This window comes from Anolis sagrei, chromosome 2, assembly GCF_037176765.1.
Source record: "Anolis sagrei isolate rAnoSag1 chromosome 2, rAnoSag1.mat, whole genome shotgun sequence".
Classification (NCBI taxonomy): domain Eukaryota; kingdom Metazoa; phylum Chordata; class Lepidosauria; order Squamata; family Dactyloidae; genus Anolis; species Anolis sagrei.
In genome coordinates, this window is record NC_090022.1 from 118121738 (window position 1) to 118147992 (window position 26255).

The 26255-nt window shown below is 36.4% G+C and overlaps 1 protein-coding gene across 2 annotated transcripts in view; it reads left to right on the plus strand.

Moving 5' to 3' along the window:
- The window catches only part of SAP30BP (SAP30 binding protein), a 36621-nt gene that overhangs the window by 5621 nt on the left and 4745 nt on the right, over positions 1–26255 (plus strand). For both annotated transcript variants that reach the window (XM_060764681.2, XM_060764680.2), the window contains exons 3-7: positions 1336–1383; positions 16704–16746; positions 22041–22129; positions 23754–23845; positions 25458–25518. In XM_060764681.2, coding sequence (XP_060620664.1) covers positions 1336–1383; positions 16704–16746; positions 22041–22129; positions 23754–23845; positions 25458–25518 — 333 coding nt within the window. The remainder of the gene's footprint in view (positions 1–1335; positions 1384–16703; positions 16747–22040; positions 22130–23753; positions 23846–25457; positions 25519–26255) is intronic.

Below are 26255 nucleotides of genomic sequence, written 5' to 3' on the forward strand. Positions count from 1 at the left end.
AAAAATGACCCCCACATTCCTCTCCTTCAAAAAATGCTTGAAAACACAATTTTGCAGTTTTGCATATGGAGAAGAGGAGGACTAGGACACTCTCCATCTTACTTGGAATGTTGGCTGACCTATTATTATTATTATTATTTATTAACTTTATTTGTACCCCCCTAGCATCTCCCGAAGGACTCGATGTGGCTTACAAAGACCAAGGCCTCAAAACACAACATAATAATACAACACCTAAAGCAAATTAAAAACAGTTAAAGCAATATTAAACAAGCAATAAACAATACATCAAGACACTATAAAACTGGGCCATGTAGCCACTTTGGTACATTTTAAAGAACAAATACAACAGCCAATTTTCATTTAGTATGTTGTAAGTTTTTCAGGCTATATGGCCATGTTTCAGAAGCATTCTCTCCTGACATTTTGCCTGCGTCTGTGACAGGCATCCGCAGAGGTTGTGAGGTCACAACCTCTAAGGACACCTTCCATAGATACAGGTGAAATGTCGGGAGAGAATGCTTCTGGAACATGGCCATACAGCTCGAACAACCTACAACAACCCAGTGATTCCGGCCATGAAAGCCTTTGACAATACAATTTTCATTTATTTTAATTGTGTTTTTTTATCATGTGAGATTTTTTAATGTTGAGTATGTAATTAGTGGATCTTATTTTTATGTAATTATTTGTATTCTGTTTTTTATTTTGATGTCAATTTTTTATGCAAGAAGCTCACTGTTACTATTTTTTATTATGTTGCATTATTGTAATGTCTTTGCATTTGTCCCGGCATTGAATGTTTGCCTTTTTTGTGTGTAAACCCCCCTAAATCCCTTCAAGGAGAGAGGTGGTCTATGAATAAATTGTTGTTGTTGTTGTTTCTAGACAGGCCTTAAATAAAGAATAGCATTTCAGTAAATTACCTTTAAATATAAAGATGAATTACATTTAGCCTTAATTTGATTAGAATTGGTGAACCTTGGTATGGGAGAGCAGGAGTGCATCTATCTGTAGAATCAGTGCAGTTTGACACCACTTTAATACTATGGCTCACTATGTTCAGGAAAGGGAGTTCAGTCCAATCTTGGACAGGTGGTATAACTGTACGATTTCATATACCTGGGGGATACATTCCTGGACTTATAATGGAAACAGGAAACAGCGGATAACAGTGAACCTTATTGAACTGAATGACATCAACTGAAAATTAGCATAGACCCACAGAATTAAAGAGTGAAACTGGGCTTTAAAAAGCAGTCCCCTTGCTACACGTGCAAGAAGTTGCTGAGCCCTCTCTTTAAAGCTTAATCCTGTAAATTCTTTGTCTTATAGGAAGATGACGATTCAGAGACTGAAAAACCTGAGACTGATGAACTAAAGGTATTTTAAGAGTGCTATGGTGGGGTGGGAATACACTGTAAGCCATACTAACGTGATTTAGCTTTTGTTTGCAAGCCATTTTTTAATCTTGTTGGGTGGTGTGTGGGATTTCTGGGAACAAGTAGTCTCAAGTGTGTTAAGTAGTAGAAAGGCAACTAACGTACTTCAGAGTATGAAATATTTTTCCAACATTTTAATACTGTGCTTTAATAAAATGTTCAATCTGTAATACAGTTCAAGGTGTTAAAAATCCCTTATTGAACTATGTAATCATATTTTGTTGCGTAAAGAGATTGTCTTATAAAAACACTTTTACTGGACAGCCCTCATGTGTAGCTCTACCCCTAGCCCCCTTGCACACCAAATATCTTTGGTAGCCTACTGTCACTTTGCTGGCCCAGAATTCAATGTAATTAAGCTCTGTGTGTGTGTCAGGAGCAACTTGCAAAACTGCAAGTCAGTTGTGGTGTGAGAGAAATATTGCACAGTGGATGCCTAGGTGTTTTACCATCCTGTGGGAGGCTTTTCTCATGTCCCCACATGAGAAACTGGAGCTGACAGATGGGAGCTTACCCCGCTATGTCATTAAGCTGATAGAACTTTACATCCCATCAGTTTTTGATAGGTTATCAGCCAAAATGTAGATTTTAAGAAGCACATCAAAGCAGCCTTATCTTTTTAATGATATTTTTAATTATTTTATCATGATTCAATACATTTGTTATACATTGATTGTTTTACAGCAGATACATATTATTCAATACAACTTACCATGAACTTTCTGCTTATACATATTATCTATCCCTCACCGCTGTGCTCCCCTCCCCCCCCCCCCCTCTCCCAAGCCAGGGCTTTTACATATCATCTGTCCAAAATTTCAATTCTTCTGGTGGAGGTAACTTTCCTACTTTGTTTTTTAATCTTTTTCAATAAATTTTCTCCATATATAATCAAAATCACTTTGTTTCTATATACCTCTTTTAACTTTTAATATACACGTCAGCTTATCATTTATTGCCAGTTTCCATACTTCCTTGTACCACTCCTCTATTTGTATATTTATTTCTCTTTTCCAGTTCCTTGCTATAAGCAGTCTTGCTATTGTTAATAAATTTGTTATTGCATCTTTATCCTCTTTTTTCAATTGTTTATTGTATAATAATAAAACTATACTAGGACTTCTTTCTATTTTAATGTTCGTTATATCTTCTATTTCTCTAAATACTTTTCCCCAAAAATTATTTACATATTTACATTGCCACCACATATGTATATATGTTCCTGATTCTTGACATCCTCTCCAGCAATTTTTTGAATAGTTTTAATTTATATTTGCTATTCTTACTGGTGGTAGGTATCATTTCCATAGTAACTTATAATAATTTTATTTAACCCGTAGTAATAAATTTTTTAGATGTCTTTGTCTCCATAATTGTTGCCACTCTGTTTCATTTATTTTTATCCCTAATCTTCTTCCCAGACCTCCTTGAGAGTGTTCTTTTTTTCCTTTCTTTATTTCAATTATTATCTTATATACTTTACTAGTTACTCCTTTCAAATTTTCATGCTCCTCTACAACCCTTCCATTTTGTATTATTTGTTCAAATTGGTTAAGCTTACTTCCGTTTTTATTATTTTTTTCCCAATTTTTAAACCATTGTCCTAATTGTATACAATGGAACCATGTCGATTTTATTTCTCTAAATTCTTCCGTAATCATTTCCTTCTTCATTCCAACCTTTATCCAATCCCCTATTTTGTCTAATTTTTTCCCTTAACTTTTTATCCATTACTTTTTCATTTTTTTTTTTTTGGAAATTTCTTTTCCATTACAATTGGGGTTATTACTGAACCATCCGTTAATAACATTCTCCTATATTTGTTCCATTTTTTTTTTTGTCATGTCAGGAGCAAGTCGCGCTTCTGGTGTGAGAGAATTGGCCGTCTGCAAGGACGTTGCCCAGGGGACGCCTGGATGATTTGATGTTTTTATCTATAACCAATCTTAATCTGCTCGCTTCATAATATTTTTTTAATATTAGGGAGTGCTAATCCTCCCTCTTTTTGCAATCTGTACCATAACTGTTTGTTTAATCTATTTCTTTTACTACCATTACAATATTTATTTATCATTTTTTGCCATCTATTTAGATCTTCTTCTGTAATTTGTAGTGGCAGCATTCTAAATATGAAATTTATCTTCAGAAGTATTTTCATTTTCATTTTTAATGGTATCTTTCCAAAGCAAGATAAATGTATATTTTCATATTCTATTAAAATTTTTTGAACAACTTTTCTCAATGCTACTACATTTACCTCTTCCATTTCTTTTAAATCCTTTGTTATTATTACTCACAGGTATTTTAATTTATTCTTAATTCTAATTCCCATTTTGCTCTCTTCTATAAAGTCTTTTTCTTCTTTCTTTATATAATTAAATAGCATCATTTCTGACTTTATATAATTAAATAGCATCATTTCTGACTTATTCCAGTTAACTTGTAGACCTGTTATTTTCCCAAATATTTCTAAATGATCCTTTATTTTATCCATTTTACTTACTAAATAACAATGTATCATCGGCAAATAAGCTCACCTTCTGCTTTTTCTTTATTCCTAGCCCTTCTAAGTTCTTATTTTTCCTAATGGCATTTGCAAATAATTCTATCACCATGGCAAACAAAATTGGTGATAGAGGGCAACCTTGTCTTGTTCCCCTTGTAACTTTTTTCTTTTGTCACTCCATCATTTATAGTTACTACTGCTGAGTTTCTTGAATAATATTGTTCTAATAATCCTTTTATTCTGCTTCCCATTCCAAATTTGTTCATAACCTCCCTTAATGTCCACCATTCCACACAATCAAAAGCTTTAAAAATATCTAATGATAATATCCCTACTTTTATCTTCCTCTCTTGAACCACACAAATTTTATTTAATACTCTTCCTCTCAAATTTGACATTTGTCTTCCTTTTACAAACCCACACTGATCTTTTCAAATATACTTGTACATGCATTTATTCATTCTATTGGCTATTATAGCGGATAAAATCTTTGCATCCTGATTAACTAATGATATGGGCGTATATGACCCTGGGTCTGTTAAATCTTTATTCGGTTTTGATATTAATATTATTAATGACTTCTTCCATGATTCTGGCATCTTATCTCCTTTTATTATTCCATTATACAGTTCTAATAGTTTTGGAATCGATACTTCTCTAAAAGCCTTATCACATCATAAATAACTGATGCCAAGAGCCACACAGACAACCACCTCCAACAAGACTACTATGAATTAAATACTGCAGGGTGGCCCCATGTATGTGGAACCGTGTCCCCTGAGCAGATTGATAGATGCTACCCAATTTTGGAATGGTCCAGTTGTAGCATCATTTTCAAGAAATTAAAATGGCCTGAAGATATTCAAGCAGCTTTTTTCCCACTTCATATGTTAAACCTTTTTTAAATGGATCCTCAGAAGCGGTATGCTTTCCATAATGTGTCTTTGGCACCCATATGTCAAGAGAACAAACTTTGAAAGTGATATACCATGCCACTTTCTAAAAACATGCTGGGTGTGAACTCCTTAAAAGCTGAGATTTAAAAGTTAAGCGGTGCCTTTATACCTGCATTGTCCATGCAGTGGCAGTATTTATTTACCAGTCTATTGGTCTCTCTTTCTCTCTTTGACCTCAACGGCTATAGCTAAGGCTACTATATAATATACCTTGTGGAAGATGTTGAGATAAAGATACTTATAAAGTTGAAGGATTATGATGTCAATAACTTTAAATGTCCAATTAGAGATCAATGATTACATGGGACTTCGGGAAATGTAGACAGTTTGATTATTCCCAGATTATGTACTGTAAACATAACCTGTGAACATGAATGGATTGTTCCCACTTTCATTTACAATAATTATAATTCATATGACTACTAAAAGAGACAAGAAGTACTCATTAAAACAAAGAAGTAGCATTCACCCATTTATAAAAATCCATAGGCAGTGCTTTTATTAGGACCAACTAAATTCACACGTCTCTCACATCGTTTCATAAGATAAGACCTTACAGCAAAACATAGAAATAAAAGGAGGGAACATTCTGGATTTTGGTAGGCTTCTTATCTTCTGGCCATGGTTTAGAAGTGGGGAAGATTACATTTGTAGCAAATGAATGTGATCAGAAGCTATATAAATTGAGTTGTGTTATTGCCATAATCTTGTGCATGCATTAACATACTTAGCTTGGATTGATCAAGTAATAGCAATAAGCAAACAGTACAAATGCAGCATTTACTGGACAAACTTTATTCTGTGAAATGTTTATATAAAGCTACAAAACTGGGTCAATTCTATTTCGAGCACAGTATTCTGTGTCTTGACCTACAATTGACTTTAATGCCTGGAGAATTCTGTCTCACCACCTGCTACTCTCATTTTTGTATTCCTGAAAGTGCAAAAAGAAACTTCAGATCTTAAAGATGTAAAGCACGTGTTCTCATCTATAATTCCACTAACATTTAACATTAGAAGCAACATAGGAGCAGTTACAACATTTTTATTGTTCTTGTGTGCATTCAAGTTGTGTTCAGCCTATAACAGCTCTGAGGTGAGTGTATCACAGGGATTCCTTTAAAAGACTAATTCAGAAGAGGTTTACCCTTGTATTCCTTGGATGCTAAGAGAATATGAACTCGCCAAGATCACCTAGTGGCTGGGGAAGAATTTGAACCCTGGTCTCTTACCTTTTTCCTCTGTATGCACAGGTCTTAGATAAATTCTTATAGGTTTTTGTTTGGCTCCATAAGTGTTTTTGGAAGTGTTTCTGTGCATAGATGTTAAACAATTCTGTTGTTGATTTTCTTGTTCTCAACATAACCTTTAATAGCATCCGATCAGACTATAATGACTTTCTCAAACTTTCTGAACCTATCATGAGTTTCCTTGGCAAAATTTGCTCAAAGTTTGCCTTTTACTGAGGCTTGGAGAGCATGACTTGCCCAAGGTTGCACACTGAGATTCCATGGCTAGGGATTCAAACCATGGTCTCAGGAGTCATAATCCAACACTCAAATAATTACGCAACATTGGTTTAGATAGTTCTTATTGTTAATATCCATTCAGTATAGCTTTTTTAAAAACCTTCCAATTAAATCTGAGAGATGAGTTGTGAATATTTGTTTAATCCTGTGGTTTGTTTTCTTGGAATCTTCAGTATATTCCTTATTTTGTTTATACCCAGCTTTTATCTCAGAAACAAAGACCCAAACAGCTCACAATCTTAAAAAAAAACTACAGTTTGAAAACCTTCAAAATATAAATATGAAATTAAAAGTAAATGCTACCACTATTAAAGCAATTCATTTAAAATCACATAAAACAAGTAAGTATAAAACTGTTAAAAACAAGTATTTGTGGCTTATTCTTAATTTTTTTCTGCTTTGAAAGCCTTCCTGTAGCAGCCTGCTACATGTTACATTAAACCGTCACATGCTCATTGAAGGCAGATTATTCTGATGTCCATTTAGCAACTCAAGTTGCTGTTGTTGATTTTACTGTAGATAATAATAGAGATCAGCACTTTGCAGGAGTGCTTTTCTCTGGCTTTCCAGTCACACTGCCTAGCAGAACAGCATGTCCTTGTAAACTTTTCAGACATTGATGATGTCAAGGAGTGATTTCCCTTTAACCCCAGGGCATAGTCTTTTAGGAAAAACATATTCCTTAAGTACTGCTGGGAAAAAAAATCACAAATATTTTGAGGAAATAAAGTAGTTTTAATAAAGGGTGATACTTTGTACTGCTGCTGTCTGGGACTTTGTAGGCATGTCCTCTCTCCTTGCACTCTTTGTATTATCCCTTCCCGCCAAAAAAATCAAAAACAAAAAAAGGATTGACAATGACTCCAGCTCCTGTGGACACAAATGAGAACATCCAAAGGTCAGGAGAATGAGTAATATTAAAAGATAAATTACAGACTTTTAAGGCGGGAAATCCATTGTTGACTTTCCTTACCTATGAATCTGTAACAGAAGACTTGGATTTTGCTACTTGTGCAGTCTAGACTAATTTGAGAAACATGTCTGAAGTAGTTTGTTTTGCCTAATTATTCTTTTCTTAGTCATGAACCAAGGGCAAGGAGCTCTGAAGCGCCACTGGAAGAAGTGCCTTGCCCTTCTAGATTCTGCATAATTTTGAGATTCTTTTCATCGCTATACATTGGCGTGGGAAATTTGTTTGTTATAGTTATGAATATGTTGCTCAAATAGCTATTATCCTTACTACTTAAAGGCATTCACGACTGAAATGGTTCTACCAATTTAAAAATTATCAGAATTACACTTGTAAAACAAAATCTGATTACTGAATGTATTGGAGATTCATGTCTGGGCACGTAAATGTAGGGCACATGGAACAAACTTGTTTAACATGCCAAGGCCCCTCTTGAAAAATTCTGGTCAAGTAACTGAGTTGAGATCAACGTGTCTGCTTTAACCATTCAAATAATGACCATGAGAAAATATTTACCTTGTTACATGATTAGTGGTCTAATCATGCTGATATAAGTAAGTCAGTAAACAGTGCCCTTCCCCATTAAAGTGAACATTTAACACTTGTTTCTGTGTTTTAAAACACTTTATCAACTGAGGAGTGCCTTCAGTTGAGACCAGTCTTCCTCTTCTTTCAGCGTTTAGTTAGAATTCTCCAATGTTGGAGACTTGAATTTAAAGGGAGTTTCCCAACTGCAGATTCCAGCCCTTGTTCCTAAACATAGCGCTCAGTGATCCTTCTTTATTTTGTTCTATAACCTTGTTTCTATTTGTTGCTTGACCTTAGTATATTTGGTTGCATCAGTTGAGATGTTGGGTATGACTTTTCAGTTCTTTAATCCAGTCCCCAATGGTATTCTTACTACTAGACTGTAAACTGAAGATTTGAGAGTGAAATAACAGTTTGAAATCTGTTATGATGTTTGGTCTCTTCCCATTTTGGACCCAGTTTGTTAAAATTATGATCCCAATTTTAGGTAATGATTCATTGTTTCTTAACCATTGGTTAGTTCTTAAAGACTATATCACTAAAAAGAGTTAACTTATCAATGTACACAGATCTCCATCGTTTACTACATTTCCACATTTTTCAGTATGTTTTTACCTGTCATGGCTTCTCAAAGATTATGTCATCATTGGTTTGGGGAAATGTCTGTAAAAAAAATTCTTACTTTATAAAGTCTTAATTTTGCACATAATCTATATAAATAAAAATGTAATGTTTGTTTGTGGGATTAACATAACTCAAAAACCATTGGATGAATTGACACCAAATTTGGACACAAGGCACCTGTCAGGCCAACAAGTGACCATCACTCATAAAAACTCTGGAAGACACAGCGGAAGGGACTTAAAAAGCAAAAAAAATAAAAAATACATTGCAGCGCATTTGCGAAACCACATATATACACATACATACACACACAAAACACATGTACACAGACTGGACCACAGCAATGTGTGGCAGGGGACGGCTAGTTTTATAATACTTGAACCTGATCACTACTTTCTGTTCGTTTTCAGTTTGATCTCTAAAATAACTCTAATGTTGCTGCATGGAAACATTATGGGTAATGTGTACATATAGTTTTCCCCTTTAACCCCCCACCCCCACCCCACCCTCCAATTACAATTAAACTTGTATTTAAATTCATTTCGTTTAGGCACCCTAGTCCTGGGGTAAAAATGGAAAAATTTGAAAGATTTGTTTTAATGCCCCAAAATGTCTCTTAAGAACCCACCCTCCCCACCCCCCGCCACACACACACACACCCGCCAAATGCCTCCACATCTCAAAGAGATTTCTTTGCAGGGAAGCAAACCCATCTTGGAGAGCTAATACAGACCCCCCCCCCTTTTTTTTTCATAGTTGTACATTTCTGACATAGATACAATGAGTGATCAGAGACCACAGGTTGCCCACATTTTGATTGTGGTCTACATTGCCTCGAGCAGTTAGGAGAAGTGGATAATAAAAGTTATTATTATTTAATATAAAGAAATTATTACGTGTCTTGTTGATAGGAATAACAATGTGTGTGTTTGCTCATTGTTCTTTTTACTGAAGAAATTTTTTTCTTGTATAATGTATGTTGGTTTAGAATAAAGCATATCCATGTTTCCAAGTAGTACAGATTTTATATACCTGGAAATCACCAAGATACAACTTGTAATCATGCAGCCATAGGAAATGTTACTCCTGACTATTTTTCAGATGCACAGCCTACTGCATTAACAATATCTTCTTTTAAAGATTCTCTTAGCAGCCATGACTTAGAAGCCGAAATGTGTACTAAATTCTGTATACAGAATTCTGGGCGATGGTTAATCCAGGTATTTAACAGAAAGAGTTCTTTCCATGTTTTTCTTTTCTTTTCACGGATGTTGGGTTAAAGGAAATGAGGAATGACGAGAGCAGGCGTTGTCTGCAGTGAATAATCAGCAGATAATCTGACTGCCCGTGGGCTATTCCAGTCAGTTAGTTGCCAACCAAGAAGTAATGGAGTATAAAGGAGTGGAAAGGCAGGTGTGCCAGCAGAATTTTTCGATGTGATATTCCTAAAGTGAGAATTTCATTGCCACCTTGACCCACAGCTCCCTTCTTAAAATAGCACTCTCAAGTTCATTGAACCTAACTCTACACAGACATATAACCCCAAGGTGTCTAACTTTGCTATAATTCTTTAATGTTAATTCAGTCATAAACAAAAAGGGAATGCTAGGTGTTTAGATGATAAGTAATTTTAATATTTTCTATGCTAGTAAGGCTAAATGTTGATACTGTGCCCAGTTCTGGATACCTCATTTTAAAGAAGACATTGAAAAGTTAAGAATATTTCAAGAAGTCGTCAGCCAGGTTGCTGAAGGAGCTGAAAACAAAATCCTCTGGGAAATAGTAAAAAGAGATGGTTGTGTTTACCCCGAAGAAGAGATGATCAAGAGGTGGTACGTAATAGACTTCAGAACATTTGGAGGGCTGTTTTAGAGAAGAAAGTAGATTTGTTCTGTTACTTCAGCTGACAAGAGTAGGGAAAAATAGGTAGAAACTGCAAGGAAACAGGCAAAAGAGTAGGAGACTCTAACAATAAGCACTGTCCAGCAGTGGGGATATTATATTGGGAAATTGTGGGCTTTCCTTCTTTGGAAGTATTTAAACGTAGGCTGAATGTCTATCTAGAATCTATAACAATTTTGAGCTGCTGATGAAATATAGGGGCAGGTTCTGCCACTATAATAGATAAGATCCATTTACCGTATATTCTGGTGTATAAGACTACTTTTTAACCCAAGAAAATCTTCTCAAAAGTCAGGGGGCATCTTATACATGGGAGTAGTCTTATATGTGGGGGTCGTCTTATACGCGGGAATCGTCTTATAGAGCGAGTGCTGAAACTTCCAATTGGATTGGAGAATCTGTGGTTGCCGCATATGGTGGGGGGAGCTCAAAAATGACAATGGCCGCATCCTTGCCGCATGCAGCAACTGTATGAAAGCATTAAGGACAATGCTGTACAAGTACGGTAGAAGAAAATCCATTCATCAGGATTCATGGATTTAATGCGGTCCCAATGGTGAGGTGAAGGGGCACCTCACTGGGAAAGTGTAAGTGAAGGGCGTTGCAAGCTGCAGGCGTCCGGGGTATGGAAAAAAGAGAAAAACACAACTCTTTTACCTCCCTTGTATCCTATTACCATACCTCCTCCTCTGCCTCTCAGATCTTGCTCCTGAAGATGACAGTGGAGCCGTGTAGGTGCGCATGTGCGAGATCTGAGAGGCAGAGAAGGAGGTACAGTAATAGGAAAATCACCATATTGAAATCAAATCTGATGCTTTTAAAAATTTTATTTGGTGTGCGTTGGAAGAAGGGTAGTCTTATACGGCAAATATATCCCAAACTCTATATTTTAACTGGAAAAGTTGGGGGTCGTCTTATACGCCCAGTCGTCTTATATGCCAGAATATACGGTATTTGGTTGGAGTATTTTTGTTTTTAGTTTAGGTTGGGATTTATTTTATTTTATTTTATTTTTGCAATCTTAGCATTCCCCAGAGGAGGAGATTGGCTCTTGGACCACTTTGACTCCCCCCAGGGGTGAGAAAGGCAGTATAGCAATACTATAAATAAATAAATAAATTGGACCCGCTGAAAGTATCTACCCCTTGACTAGATGGTCCCCTGGGTCATTATGTAATTATAATTTTGAATTCTTAAAGACTAGTAATAAAAGAGATAAAGGAATTTTTTCTTTAGGAGTTCTACAACTACTTTTTAAATAGCTTTTTCAAGCTGATTAGAAGGTGAGACATGTCCATTACGTGCCTACCTGATATTCTTTTACCACAAGGGCAAGCTACAACAGACCTCTGTCTCCCTCAAGTGTTGAATGCCACAGATTGTTGGTGTGGGTGCGGTGTGGCTTTCAAATGGGAGAAAAAACCTTCTTCCTTAAATGTTGCTTGCTGGTAGAGCCTTTGGCTTGACCTAGATGAACAAATATTGGGGTTTCTTGACAGTGAGCTTTCTTATGTAAAAAAAAAAAAAAGCATATGTTTTGTACATTTAGTATGTCTAAACCTATCAGGAGACCTGACTTAAAATGAGTACTGAAAATAGTGAGCTGTTATTATCTTATATCATTTAGAAAGCTTACTTCTCTCCAGGAAAGTGCTATCCCAGTTAATTTTTGGGGCTAATTGATACTTTTCAGATTCAGATGATGTTTATCCAATATGTCACAAATTGATTTGTTTCAATTAACACCCTGTACATGTAGAACTTAATTTTACTTATTCAGCAACTGATTTATTAGCTATTAACAATAGTATTGGTTTATTTAAGAAATCATTTGGTTTTTTTTTTTTAAAATATTTGATCCAGTTGGCTTTTCTGCCATATTCCGTTTGTTTGGGTGACTGCAATTCTTGTGCAATGGATTTGTACAGCGTTTTTTTTGTACAATCAAAATAAAAGACAAAGTTAACAATGTCTCCTTTTTGTTTTGTTAAGATCTTAAAGATTTGAATCTGAGGGGCTGACTTCCAATACTGTTATTTCCTGTTTGCACTGCAAAATAAATATAGTTGCAATGGAAGAATCTGAGAAATAGGATTTATTTTACAGAGGTGTGTGTGAATTTGAGTTTGGCATTTGGCCCTGCCACCTTGTCACAAAGCTGGCAAACAGGATGCATCCTTAGGAAATGTTTTGGGCTTTCTCGCAGTATCCCCCGCCCTCACTCTCATTGTTGGAACGCAAATCAAAATGCTTTGCTTTGCTCCCCCACCCCCTGCCAACTCTCATGTATATTGAAATCTGTGTAATAGATGGAAGCTGGTATATACCAGATAGGTTTCAATAAATTAAATGAATCTGTCATCTAGTCCATGCATTTTCCAAACTGTCACGTATTTTTAGATTTGACTTGGAGAAGGTATTATACTATTTGGAATGATTTTTTTGAGGGGGGGGCTATCTGCACGTAGGGAACCATTTTCAATCAAGAATTTTTATTGAATTCCATAGGGAACTGAATAAATGTGAATTATGCCACATCTGTATTGTATCATTCATTATTTCTTGTATATAAATAGACGCTATGTCTTCCTCTTTCCAGGACAAATTATGTTCACAGAAAACTACCATGCAAACTTTCCTAAATGTTTATGAGTCTTTATGCATATGATATGTTTCTAAAGTCGCAAAATAATTTTCAGTCTCTAAAGAATACTTTTTTTAAAAATCCTAGAGGCAAATGGGAAACAAACCCCTTTTGCCCATAACCTCAACATTTCCAGACATTTTCTGTCTTTACACATCTTTTATGCTATAAGATGTACCACAGGAGCAACATACTGTTTTATGCTTTTAATAAACAATAGCTCCGCTTTTTCCAGTTCCTAACCAAGAAGCAGTTTCCCCTTTTTATCTTTCATCCAGAAGACTTCTAAAAAAACTCTGAGTAACATTTTGAGAGAAAGTTATTGAAGTACTTTTTTATTCTTCCTGTGAAACAAAAAGCCATTATTTTCTTTCTGACATATATTGATTACATACGCTAATATTTGTATTTCTCATTTTAAATAAAGTTTAATGGAAACATATTTGGCCCACTGATTTAAAGCACAGCATTAAGGGGTTTTCTACTCTCGTTCAATGATTAATTGATATTGAAGCAAAATTCTAGAAAAAATGTGTTAAATCAAATTGCTGAGGGCCACTGTGGTGTGGTAATTTGAGGGTTGGACTAGGTGTCTAATCCTCAGTCAGTTATCCACAGAAACCCTCTACGAAGTCTTTATTTTGGGAAGGGTGAGAGATGCCTAGTATTATTCCGAAGGCCAGTGCATCAGTTTGTCGTCACACGGCCACATGTCTTAACATGGTCCTTTTGTCATAGATAGCAGCAGAAAGGAGCAACTATATCCATGAAGAACACTTATTTTCTCTTCATACATCTATGAAAATTAGATTGGTCAAAGTAATTTCTGTATACCATGCCATAAATTTATTTCTTTATACTGTAATATACTTGGTGCTGCGTTTTCATGTTGTTTCAAGAACTCTTATTTCATGCATTAAGCAAGTTCAGTCATGAAACATTGTGTGCACTTACAGTACAGTCAACAGAATTTATATCCTCTAGGCAAGGTGAGCTCTTGGTGGTTAATTTACTTAGGAGGGCTGGTTTAAATCACTGTGTCATGAATGAGTCATGAATGAGTCCGAAGGCACTAACTAGCTAGTCTTTCTTAGTGGCTCTGAAGATTATTTAGAAAATATGAGGACATAGGATGGAACTGTCCATTGGTTAAATCTGTCTCCTGTATCTAGCACATTTTTTTATAAAATAGTTTTTTAAAAAAAACAGCAGGAGAAGGAAGTTTGATATAGAAGTTTTTTTTCCTTGAAAAAATGTAATTAGGGATGATAGGAATGAAGAGAGTGACTTCCAGAAAACACAGTAATTACATTTGTGTGCAATGTTACTAGCACTATGTATGAATTCTGTAGCAAAGCTGAGGATGTGTGATATGTGTAATGTGGTAAGTGTTCCAAGAGGTGAAAGCTTTAAGGTAGTATTTCTTTAGATTTCATATGTAGATAGACTGTTCAAATCCTAATACTCTTTTGAGGTTTATAGCATTTGGTTTTGAGGTCCAGCAAAATATATGTTCTTTATTAGATTTGAGATGCAGTCAGTCCCACATATTTGTGGGTTAAACTTCTGCAGATTTGATTGTTTGGGAATTCATGTATTGTAACTGCATTTACTGCTACTTGTTTCACATCATTCTTAAGAGGGACTTAAGAATGATGTAAAACAAGGTTTGGCATGAGGGAGTGGGAGGAGGAAGGGAGGTTCCTTAAGTCCTTAAGACGGTGTGTACAAATCATAAGACTTTTGCCGATTTCTCTTATGGAATTTTATTGTATAGGTGGAATCATTATTTAGACTATTTTATTTGGACAGTTATTCTTGGATTTGCATGGAGAAACAAGTCTTTGGTAGAAATAGCCCATTTGCTGAAGTTTAGTGTAAATGAATAAGGTAGCTGCCAGTTGGCTACCAGAACATGAAGGTGCTCCTTTATAAAGCAACCATGAGCTTGTGTTTTATGATCTAAGTGTTTTTATCACCACTACACTGTGTTCTTTTAAGAAACGCTCATAAAAGCCATGTTACTCTTAGCAGTGGCATAAAAACATGAGCTCTTTATCCCTCAAAGACTCTTTAGAAAGATGTACACCACCATCCAAGATCTCTCTGAACAGATTTCTACACTAGCTTACTGAACCTTGGCCCTCTCCAAAGCCCCCTGCTTTCCCCATCAGAAATAAAAATGGAAGCATAAGGAGCACAGTTACATTGCTAGGCAACTAGTAGGCAGCATTTGTCCATTTGAATTAATACCTTCAGTGTTTTGGAACAATAGATGTCTTGACTAATTATAAAAGGCTGAGAAAAAAGAAAACAGAGGATGGAGCCAGGATGCCATTACTTCCAGTGTTTGTTTTCTTTTGTTTGGGGTCAATTTAGTATTTGTGCTCCTTGATGTTTGCCCTTTCACTTTCTTTGCCTTGTTTCCTTGGGTCTGATACTTTCGTCATCTCAGACTCTCAACTGGCATAATCCCACAGAAATATCCTAAGGAAATGTATTTGTCTGAAGGCCTTATTGACTTGTAGCTCTCTCTTAATATGACACTACAGCCCCACTGGCTGTTACTCTTAATGATTTTCAGTCCTAACTACCTTATATGCTCACGTATAAGACGTGGGCAGAATTTGAAGTCAAAATTAAGATAAATCAAGGGCCATTTTGTGGAAACAGGAAAGCACCAATGCTTCCTAAGGGGACCAGCTGCCCAGCCACTTTTGCTTCCATGTTCCCAGGCATTCAAAAAGGCAAGAAGTAGCACCACAGGGAAAAGCAGCAGGTGTCAGTGCTTCTTTTAGGTTCTCTTGGATTGGGCTAAACTCTTGCCTTTTTCCCCTGTACTCAGAGAAGGTAGTGATTTCTTCTTTGATAAGAGTTGATGTACAGTATAAATACATATTGACCCGTGAAGAAGTTAATCCAGGGTTTTGACGTTGATTTTTAGACTAACATTTCTAGGCACACGCATGAGTATATAGGGCATGTTTTAATGTACTTGACTTAAATAGTTCTTTTATAAACCTCTGACAAATGCATAATGCTTTAGCAAAAAAAATATGCAGACAAGTTCTTACAAAATGAAAAGTCATTTATTATTCTTCGCACGTAATTTCCTCCTTTTTCAAATGACTAATACTTTTGTCATTATCCATATTATAACATTCAGCCCATTCATGCTATGACATAGGAAGCCTCTTATGTCCAATGTTTAACTTTTGAACCAACAGTGCTTTAAGATGATGACATCATGCTCCAGTCACAACTGTGTTGAAGAACAAATAGTTCTCTGGTAACATAGGTTTTTCTTACGGGCAATAGCACAATTACTAACTATTATATGTTAAGAGTATGGCCTAATTTGTATTTTAGCACATTTAGAGTTTGGTTGATTAAAAATTGCATTTGTGACACATGTACAGTATAAAATTCTATGTTATAACATGATACAAAGTGTTTTATAGCACTCTTCAAAATGGTGTCCTCCATTTGTATTGTATTACAACTCCTATGGAACTGGAGGGTGCTGGGTTGGAAAAGCCTAACATGGCATAGCACTGGGCCATACAAAAGCTGGTACTGATAATTTTGTTTGTTTTTTTTAGGGCTTTTCAGAGATGGAGAAGCGAGATCCTCAGGAGTTAGTTGGTGAGTACAAGCTATTGTTTAGTTTCTTTCAATAATGTACCTTATTTCTTCAATTCTAAGATGCAATTGATTGTGAGGCTTAATCTATTGTAAGATATACACTAAATTTAGTACTGGCAAAATGAAAAAGGCTAATATGTATATAATCATATATGATTCTGAGATGAATAAAAGAAATAAAGTGTATTTCATTCTTCAGTCCCTCAGGACCCCAGGATAATGTACAGTTAATTAAAAATTAAAATGTGAACTATACAAATAGAAACATTTCAGAATAGAGTAAAAACTTCTTGACAAATAATTTTAAAACTAAAGTATCGGCAAAATGTAGCATATGTATTCTTGTCCATTTAAAATGTATAGCTAGGCCTTTAGGTACTCCCACAGTGCTGGGTCTTTAGCTTCACCCAGGTTAGGCCAGTCTTCTTCCAATACCTAACATATTTTACTTCCTATTCTATTTTCCTTCTTTGTTTCATTTCTGCCTACCAACCTGGGTAAGAAAATTAGTACTGCAGTGGCTTAAAGCCTGCATGCTTTTAGCATATGAGACACTTCAGAGCTGCAGCCTGACTGAACACATCACTGTATGATAGACTTCTGAAACAGGCAAGAAACAAGAGGATTCTTAGGTTGTGTAATACAGAGGCCTTGCCACCATAGATATGTTTGGCAGACTTCCAGATTGTATTCTGGAATTAAATTTCATATTTTACATTTGAAAGTTCCTTTCCATCATCAAAGCCCAGATTCATTTAGACAACTTATATGAAGTACGTATATAAACATTTTAACTTCAGCATTTATTCGGTTTTCTAATGATTTTGTAATCTGTTAAAAATATTTTCTTGGTAAAAGGTGTAAAAGACATGTGTGTCCATCCAGTGTGTTTTTTCTTCTCCGTCTTCACATCTTTGTCTGCATTCTTGAGCCCACGAATAAGCCAGTTAACTGTAATGCCCTTTCAAAGTTGGATGACTCAGTGGCATATTGATATCTTGTGTACTTTCATACAATTCTGCTGTTGCCAGGAAATAATGAAAACCTACTCTCTTAGGCATTGAACTACAATTGTTTGGGATAAAGAGAAGTCATAATTCATGCTGCCCTTCCTGCCCATTTCAGAGAGCTTTGTACACAATTGGTGGTAGTGCTTTAGCCATAACAAAGCTGTAAACTAAGTATGTTCACTTTGGGAAAGACTGCCATTATAGGCAGTCCCCAAGTTACAAACCTCTGACTTACAAACAAATCATAGTTAAGAATGGAAGTGAGACAACAGAAAGTGAGAGAAATCTTCCCCTTAAAAAGGAAATTCACTCCTGAAAGTGTTATCATGAGGAAAAGGTGTCTCCACTGAAGTTTTATCACCAGTCCTTGTTTCCACAACAAGTCAAATTGTTGGAACTGTTGTTACTGTTACCTAACTTTCCCCCAAATTTAGACTCAGAGCAGCTCACAATTTAGAAGAAAAATACAATTAATTTAAAGCAGCTCACCCCTAAAGTTAAAAATAATAATATACTGTCAAAGTGATAGAAAGCTCTTTAAAACAGTTCAGTCAAGACAACACAGCAGTCCTAACCCTTTAAAAAATCTGTTATAAAAGCCTGCCAGAATATAAAAGGCAACAGGGAGGGTGTCATTTTGGACTTCCAAAGATGAGTTCCAGAAACTGCCTAGAAGGTCCTCTCTCTTGTCCTCATCAATTGTGTTTGCAGTGATGGCTGGTCTAAGAGAAGAGCCTCTCCAAATGATCTCAGAGAGAGGACCTGATCTGTATAGAGCATAATAGGTCACAATCAGCACTTTAAATTGTGCCTAGAAGCAAACAAACAGCCAGAGGAGCTGTTTCAATAAAGACATACTATATTCTCTGTAACCTGCAAAACTGAAGTTTCCAAACAGTCTTCAAAGGCAGCCCCATGTAGAGTGAGTTTTGGTAGTCCAAGAAGATTGTAATTAAGGCATATTGCACCATGGCCAGCTCCCAACTGTACAAAAACATTCCTGGCCACTACAGAAACCTGAGCTTCTAGGTTTGAAGCCGAGTCCAGGAATACACCCACATTTGTATCTTCAGGGGGAAATGTAACTTCATTTAACAGAGACTGTATCCACATTTCCTGATCTATCTTCAGGCAGATCAGGAGTGCCTCTGTCTTGTCTGGATTAAGTTTTAATTTGTTGCCCTCGTCCAGCCCATTCCTGATAACAAATACAGCCTCTTGCATTGAGATGGAAAGGAATAGTAGAATTTGGTATCTATCATCCATATATAGGTGGGAGTGCATCTCAAAACTACAGATGTCCTCTTCCGAGAGTTACATGTATAGGTTAAATAGCAATGGGGACAAGTTGAAGAACCCCATACAATAATCCTGGAACTCTGCTGTTACAAGGAAACACTGACTAATCCCTTCTTACATATCCTTTAAATAACGGTTGAACATTTTGTCAAATCATGGGGGAACAGCTCACGTAAGAACAGTATGAAAACATTATAGATTTCTGTGGAAGGTACCCAATTTCAAGGAAAGATTCTGACATTATGAAGCAACAATAAGACTATAAAATGTACTTGATTTTAGAAAAAACCTTGGCTTTATTGATGGGTAATATTAAGTTCAGATAAAAGCTTTGGTACAAACTTACAACATAAGACAAAAATTGAAAAAATGTCTTACAAGGGCATTGTATGACAAGAATGATGTTACAAAAAGAAGTCTGCACAAAAATGGGAAATTTGTGCTACTTCCAATCAAGAATAGACTAATCAGATTAGATGTTATGTATTCCTGATTTGGATGTATTCTAGTGATCTGCTTCCAATTCATGTATTCTCCCTGTGGCCTCAGTTGCCTCAGTCAAGCCCTGAATTTAAACCATACTGCAAGATATGGATAATTATTTGCTCCGTTGGGCAGTGGCTGGGTGTGCCCACAATGGTGAATCATACCTGTAGTCAACTTCCTGCATTTCTTGTGTGGTGCTCCTTAGACGGGAAGCTGCAAGTGCCCACACCCGATCAAACGTTCCAGCCAGTTCTGCTACACCTGACTTGTGCAACAGCAGTGTTTGTTTGTTTTGTAATGACAGAATGCAGAATACATACTTGTCTACAGATATAGCCTAGCTGCACATACTAATTGCATTTGGAGAAGGAGGGGAAGACGATGGAGAGAGTAGGTGCAACAAATATAGATGTCACCATTTTTTAATTTACTGTCTAGTGCTCTTGGAGCCTAATCACTTTAGTTAAAGTATGCTTATAATGGAAACTTTTTGGCTGATTCTTATCATTTTGAAGCTAGTGAGGGGTTTATTGAGCAGATTCCCAGTGCTTTGTTTTTATATTGCATATCAAGAGAAAAATACTCACTGCCAAATCCATTGGGAATGAAAAATAACACTTTTTATATTCTGTTGTGTATATTATTTGGTCCCTTTTATATCTGTTTGATTTTTGTCCCCTTTATCTCAAGAAGTGCATTCCTGTCAGCCATTTCCTCTTTGGTGCCGATCCACATGAGGGAACGGTTGGCATGTTTTCTCATAGCAAAGGAAGAATGAGGGTGAAGTGAAAAATACACAAAACAGTGTCCAGATCACCAAACATCTAATAAAACTAAAGATTCAAGGGAATCTGTTCTATATAAGATGATTTATTTTGCACACTGAGTTCCAGCATGCTCCATACTAGAAAAATTGGAACTTCCAAATTTCAACTGTCAACATAAAATGGATTACATTAAATGCTTTGGAAAGGATCCAACAGGATCATTTTAATCCAGTATAAATAATTGCAAGGTGGCTGTATTTGTGGCTTACTCATTAAAGGCCATTCCTCCAATATGCTATTTCAGTGCCAGTTTCTTTGAATTTATATTGTCGATTTCTTGCTCATGCAGGATAATATTAAATACTGCATCTGCCTAATAAGGAATATTAGAAAAAGCCAAGGTTTAATTCATAATTGCTTGGACAGGATTCTGCTTCCTTGATCCTTATACACTGAGTGTACAAATTCCATGCTCTCTTTCCCCTTTCTTCAAATGTCTATCCTCCACTGTAACCAAACACAGTTTGTTTTTGACCTTGTTCTCCCATGCCTCCACCCCGGAGTTGTAAAGTTCTTAATCAGACGCAATGTCCGCCTCACACAGTGGCTTTGTAACCTATAACAAGCCCACGGCTTGTTGTCAAGGGATGCTGGAGCCAGACAGTGTTTCTCAGGGGATGTTGGCAAGAGTTCTGTTCTTCACAGAAGCACATTCTCTGGAAATGCCAAAGGACATTTCTTTGTTACTTGTGACTGCAAAAACTTTAACCCTAAATAGCGTCCAGTTGGGAGCAGCAGGATGGAGGAAGGGAGGCAAGCTGCTCAAATGATAGAATAGCTGCCAGGCTCGAGGCAGGACAGAAGAGCTGAAAAAGAAATTCACTGGTTTGTTTGCCTTTTGATCTCCATGGATGTGCATCCTAACGAGCATCATTGGGGCTGGGGTGGGGGAGAGAGACCAGAAGTAGATACCTATCTCCAACTTGAGATATTTTATTTACTCATATTTTGAGACTTCCTTCTCCATCCAAAGAGTCACAGCAGATACAGACACAAAGCAAAATTGGGGTGGGTCAGAAACTGAGTTAATATTTAGTGGAAATGGATGGAAAAAGTAACTACTTATGAACCATAATGCATGTCTAGTACCAGGGAAAGGGCTAAAGTGTGGCACTCAACATTGTCTTGGAGTAATATCACTTGAGGAAGGAGCTTTTTATCCCAGTTCTTTCCATCCCCAAGAACATCCATGCATTTAAGACAGTACTTAAGCACTGCTGGGCATTAATCAGCACATGCCCTCATTTTAGCAGTTGTGATCTTTATTTTTAAAAAAGGAATGGACAGCATACAGTATGAAGCTTGCTTGATATTTCTCCTTGAGTACTATTCAAATCTTGATTAACTTAGCTTGTCTCATTTGAAAAGAGTCTTGCATACAGAAAACATGAATATGTGTCCATGGTCAGACATGAAGATTCTGGATAGATAACAGTGCCAAAGTTCTTAGTCACCAGAGTTAATGGAAATAGGAAGCAAGCAAGCGGACCTTTATTGCATGCTTTAATTCTCAAGGTGGAATTTCTTGGAAAAGAAACTTGTGAGAAATTAATGGGTATTGATATTTGAGTTATCTGTTTTTAAGATGAGAATACCACAGCTATATAAATGGGTGACTTTGTCACTTCTCTAACGTCATAAACTGATCCGATGACCTTCTCTCTACTTTCAGCCTCCTTCTCTGAACGAGTAAGAAACATGTCACCAGATGAGATTAAAATCCCCCCAGAGCCCTCAGGCAGATGTTCCAACCACCTACAGGTGAGATGCAGCTCTTCTTACCCAAAATGTCAACACATCACTTTAGCTTACAGAGGCTGCGTATGTCTCTCACTGCTTCTTTATTTCAGCCAGGTTTTTTCTTGCAAATATTTTCTTAACTTGCATATTCATTTTCTTAGCTCAGCTAACTTGATTTATTTCATTTTTATAATATGCTTTGCTCTGAAGCAGTGGTTCTCAACCTGTGGGTCCCCAGGTGTTTTGGCCTACAACTCCCAGAAATCCCAGCCAGTTTACCAGCTGTTAGGGTTTCTGGGAGTTGAAGGCCAAAACATCTGGGAACCCACAGGTTGAGAACCACTGCTCTGAAGAATCGCAACTGGACCTGAATGTTTAAACCAAGCTTGCACTGGCTTCTTTTTCTGTTTTCTTTTGAATCTTCCTTAAAATGTCCTCAAATTGATTTTAAAACAATGTTGTTTCCATGCTGCAAGTTGTTCCAACATAAATCTATAAATCTGTATCATTTCCTAATAACCAAGTCAGCTTAATATCTTCCAGGATTTGTTGCTTTGTGTGAGTTCTTAAATTGTATTTCTGGTGGTTGTGGGTATAGGACCCTGTTATGGCTCTGATTGCCACCACATAGTACCAAGGGTGACTCAGAATGAAAAAGCTACACATTCTATCTGAACAGGAGTGCCTGTGATTTAAAAATTATCAACTGTTTTAATTCTTCTATGGAGAAATCTGTGGCAAAGTAGGGCATGATTTTCACTAGTTTGGAATAGTGGTACATCTTGCAGTTTTGCTGCATAAAAAACAGTCTGCACCCTGCCTTTACAGATCTCGTGCTATCTCTAATTTGATCTTTATCCCCTAGTCTTTTGCCCATCCTCCCCAAAACTAGTTTTTTAGAGACTCTTTCCCTGAAATGACAGGAATTACTCTTCCTATCACACAACTCCCTTGTTGCAACAGCTCCATGGTTTCCCAGATAGTTTTTGGACACAATTCAGAGTGATGGTTTTGACCTATGATGCCCTAAATGGCTTGGTCCAGGATATTTGAAGGGCCATACTTCTCTTTATGAGCCTGTTAGAAGATCATCTGAAAAGGACCTTCTCTCTGTCCTACCACCCTCTCAATATTTTAACACTTAATGGTTTTAATGACAGAAATTGTTTAATGGTTTATTAGTTCTCCTATTTATTTTTTCATGCATTTACATTGTTTCGGTTTGCAATCTTTTATATTTATTGTTATCTCCCCTGAGTCCCTAGATCAGGGAAAAGGCAAAATGGAAATAACATACATTATTGTTGTTGTTGTTGTTGTTGTTGTTGTTATTGCTGTGGCTGTCATTATTTAACACTATAGATTCCATGTTCATTTCCAACCGCTTTTTCATGGTCAAAGAGGCATGCTAATCATCAAAGTTGCTTAAAGAAAAGATATATAGTTTTCAGGAACCTATGCTGTGTTGTATAGCTTTGGGGAGTTTGCAAAATGTGTATTAATTCAAATAAAGGGTCAGATTTCATTTCTCTTTATGTCTGCACTACTGAATGAAATGAAGCAAAACTTTTGAGATTGGGGAAGAGCCACCATTTAACAGCTTTTACAGGAGGTGTACTTATGGATTCTGTTATTTTTTATATAGGAAAAAATACAAAAGCTGTATGAAAGGAAAATAAAAGAAGGCATGGACATGAACTATATCATTCAGCGGAAAAAAGAATTCCGCAACCCAAGGTAAAAAAATCCTTTCTAGCTATACTCAGCACGTTATGGTGTTGAAAACACTACATAAAGACAAATGTCATACAATGCAAATGGATCGCTTTCACTAGACTATTTTTATTTCTAGCTTCCACAGTTATCACTTCCTATGACTGAATGCAATATTTATCGAAGACTTAGAACTCAGGAAGCAAATATAGCTGAATACATCACTGTTATTTGAAAACTGGAATTTCCGTTTTTGTGTGTGACATTGAATGCTTCAGCAGACTGTTCAGAAATAATATTATATTAGTGTATAATATGTCTGCTGAGTGTAGTTTGTCAACAGATGCGTTCCCCTGCATTATGTTAAAAATACTCAATGAAAATGTTTACTTGTTTGCTACGTTACCACTCATACCCAAAAGAAACCAGGAATATTTCAACTTACGTATATGGAGAAATTTTGAAATGGCTCTTCTACGCAGAGATGAGTTCAATTAACCATTCACGAAGGTTTACATTGATTTGTTAATTTTGTCTTTGGTAACTGAGTCTCTGGGACAGAGTAGTTGGGAGTTTAAAGAATCCCCTCTGAATTTTTTTCACAGATTAATGAGAGCAAACCTAGGTATTAGATAAGTTTGTATCATATTAATTATTTACTGAATATATATGTAACAGCACAGCAACATCATTTTCAGTCTTGCAGCATAAAATAGGAAAATAGCATTTTATGTTACCTTTTCAGGCAGTTTGCTCAGAATTATAATAGTAATAATAATAACAGCAGCAGCAGCAACAACAACTTTATTTGTATTCCACCCTATCTCCACAGGGAGAATCAGGGCAGATTCCAACAACAGAAGGCAAACATTCAATGCCAATACAATAAGAATAACAAATGCAAGTACATTAACAGAGCACACAAATCCCCTCCAAAAACCCCGAAAGTATATCATTTTCAAGCGCACATAAATCAAGTTTACACCACATATAAAATCAAATTAAACAAAATCCACTTAAAATTAATTTAAATTATATCTAACATAAAAACATAAATCTGACTTCACAAAGAATTCACAAGAATCAATAAGTTAGTTTTAAATTATGTTAAAATTCACTGTAGTTACCTGGAATATCACTAAAACCTACCCAACCTACCCAGCCAACAAGCCAAATTCTAGGCGGCAGTCTATTAGCTGGACACAATCAGCTATTAAAAACACAGTACACATTTTGGATCATAAAAGCATTCCAGCAGAAAAAAACCCCCAGAAAATTGGTCTATACAGCATGTAAATTGATTTAAAAAAAACTCAAAAGAAGGGAACAAATTGTCATGCAGTGCTTAATTTGACCTGAAAGTACCTCCAGGGTGTAATCCCTTCTGGATTGGTGTCATCTTTCAGCCCTTCCATGGTAGCTGTTGCGGTAAAAGAGCCTAATTAATTCTGAATGCCCTTCTATCTGCTCCTCTCATTAAAAAAAAAAACCCTGTTCATAATAAAGTAGCCTTCCTGGTTTTCTAACCTCCTAGGTTCTAGGTACATGAACGTTTGGGGTAACTCAACTTTCAAAGGTTAAATATGAATGTGAATGCGAAAATATAGGAATAATGTATTACACTACTCTGTTTCAGCATTTATGAGAAGCTGATCCAATTTTGTGCCATTGATGAACTCGGCACAAACTACCCCAAGGTGAGTCGATGAAGCACTTTCGCAGAATTAAATGAAATTCATGGCAGGCAATGAACTCTGGCTCTGATTCTCATGTGGGATGTGATTGTCCTCGCTTCAAGGCAGCTGGATAAAATAGGAGCAGCTTCCTATCTGGTCTCAGGGAAGGGCAGCAATTGCTGTGTTGCGCATTCTTTAAATTATTTTTAGGAAATATGCATATTACATATCCTATATTGTGGATTCCAGCAAAATTTCAGCATTCTTCTGTTATTGTTACTCTCCCTCAGGGGCTGTATCAAAAAAGAGAACATGGAACCAGACACCATTCTTAAAACTGAAATCCCTGTAAGGGATGTGGCTTCAGGGACCCTCCTCAAAACTACTACTTCCCTGACCCACTATCTGCCACTCTCCTCTCAGAACTATCTATACACAAACTCTCCCTCTCTCACAAACACACACACACACATATAGAAAGATCTTTTATTTGAGACTGTAAAGTTTTTTTAATGTTGGAGGAGGGGAATCTAGAACATAAAACTTTAATTCTAATTTTCTACTTTAATCACTGCTGGGCTATTTTTGCTAATGCTTAACCTTCTCCAAGCCCAAATCTGCTCTGTGGAGTGCCTAGCCTTCCAGGGAAAATGTGGAAGGCTCATCAAGAAGAGGAGAGCTAAGGAGGTCTCCCCACCCCTGTTTCACTTCCTTCCATCAGTAGAATTGCAGTTACATTTGTGGTCTGTGTATTTTTT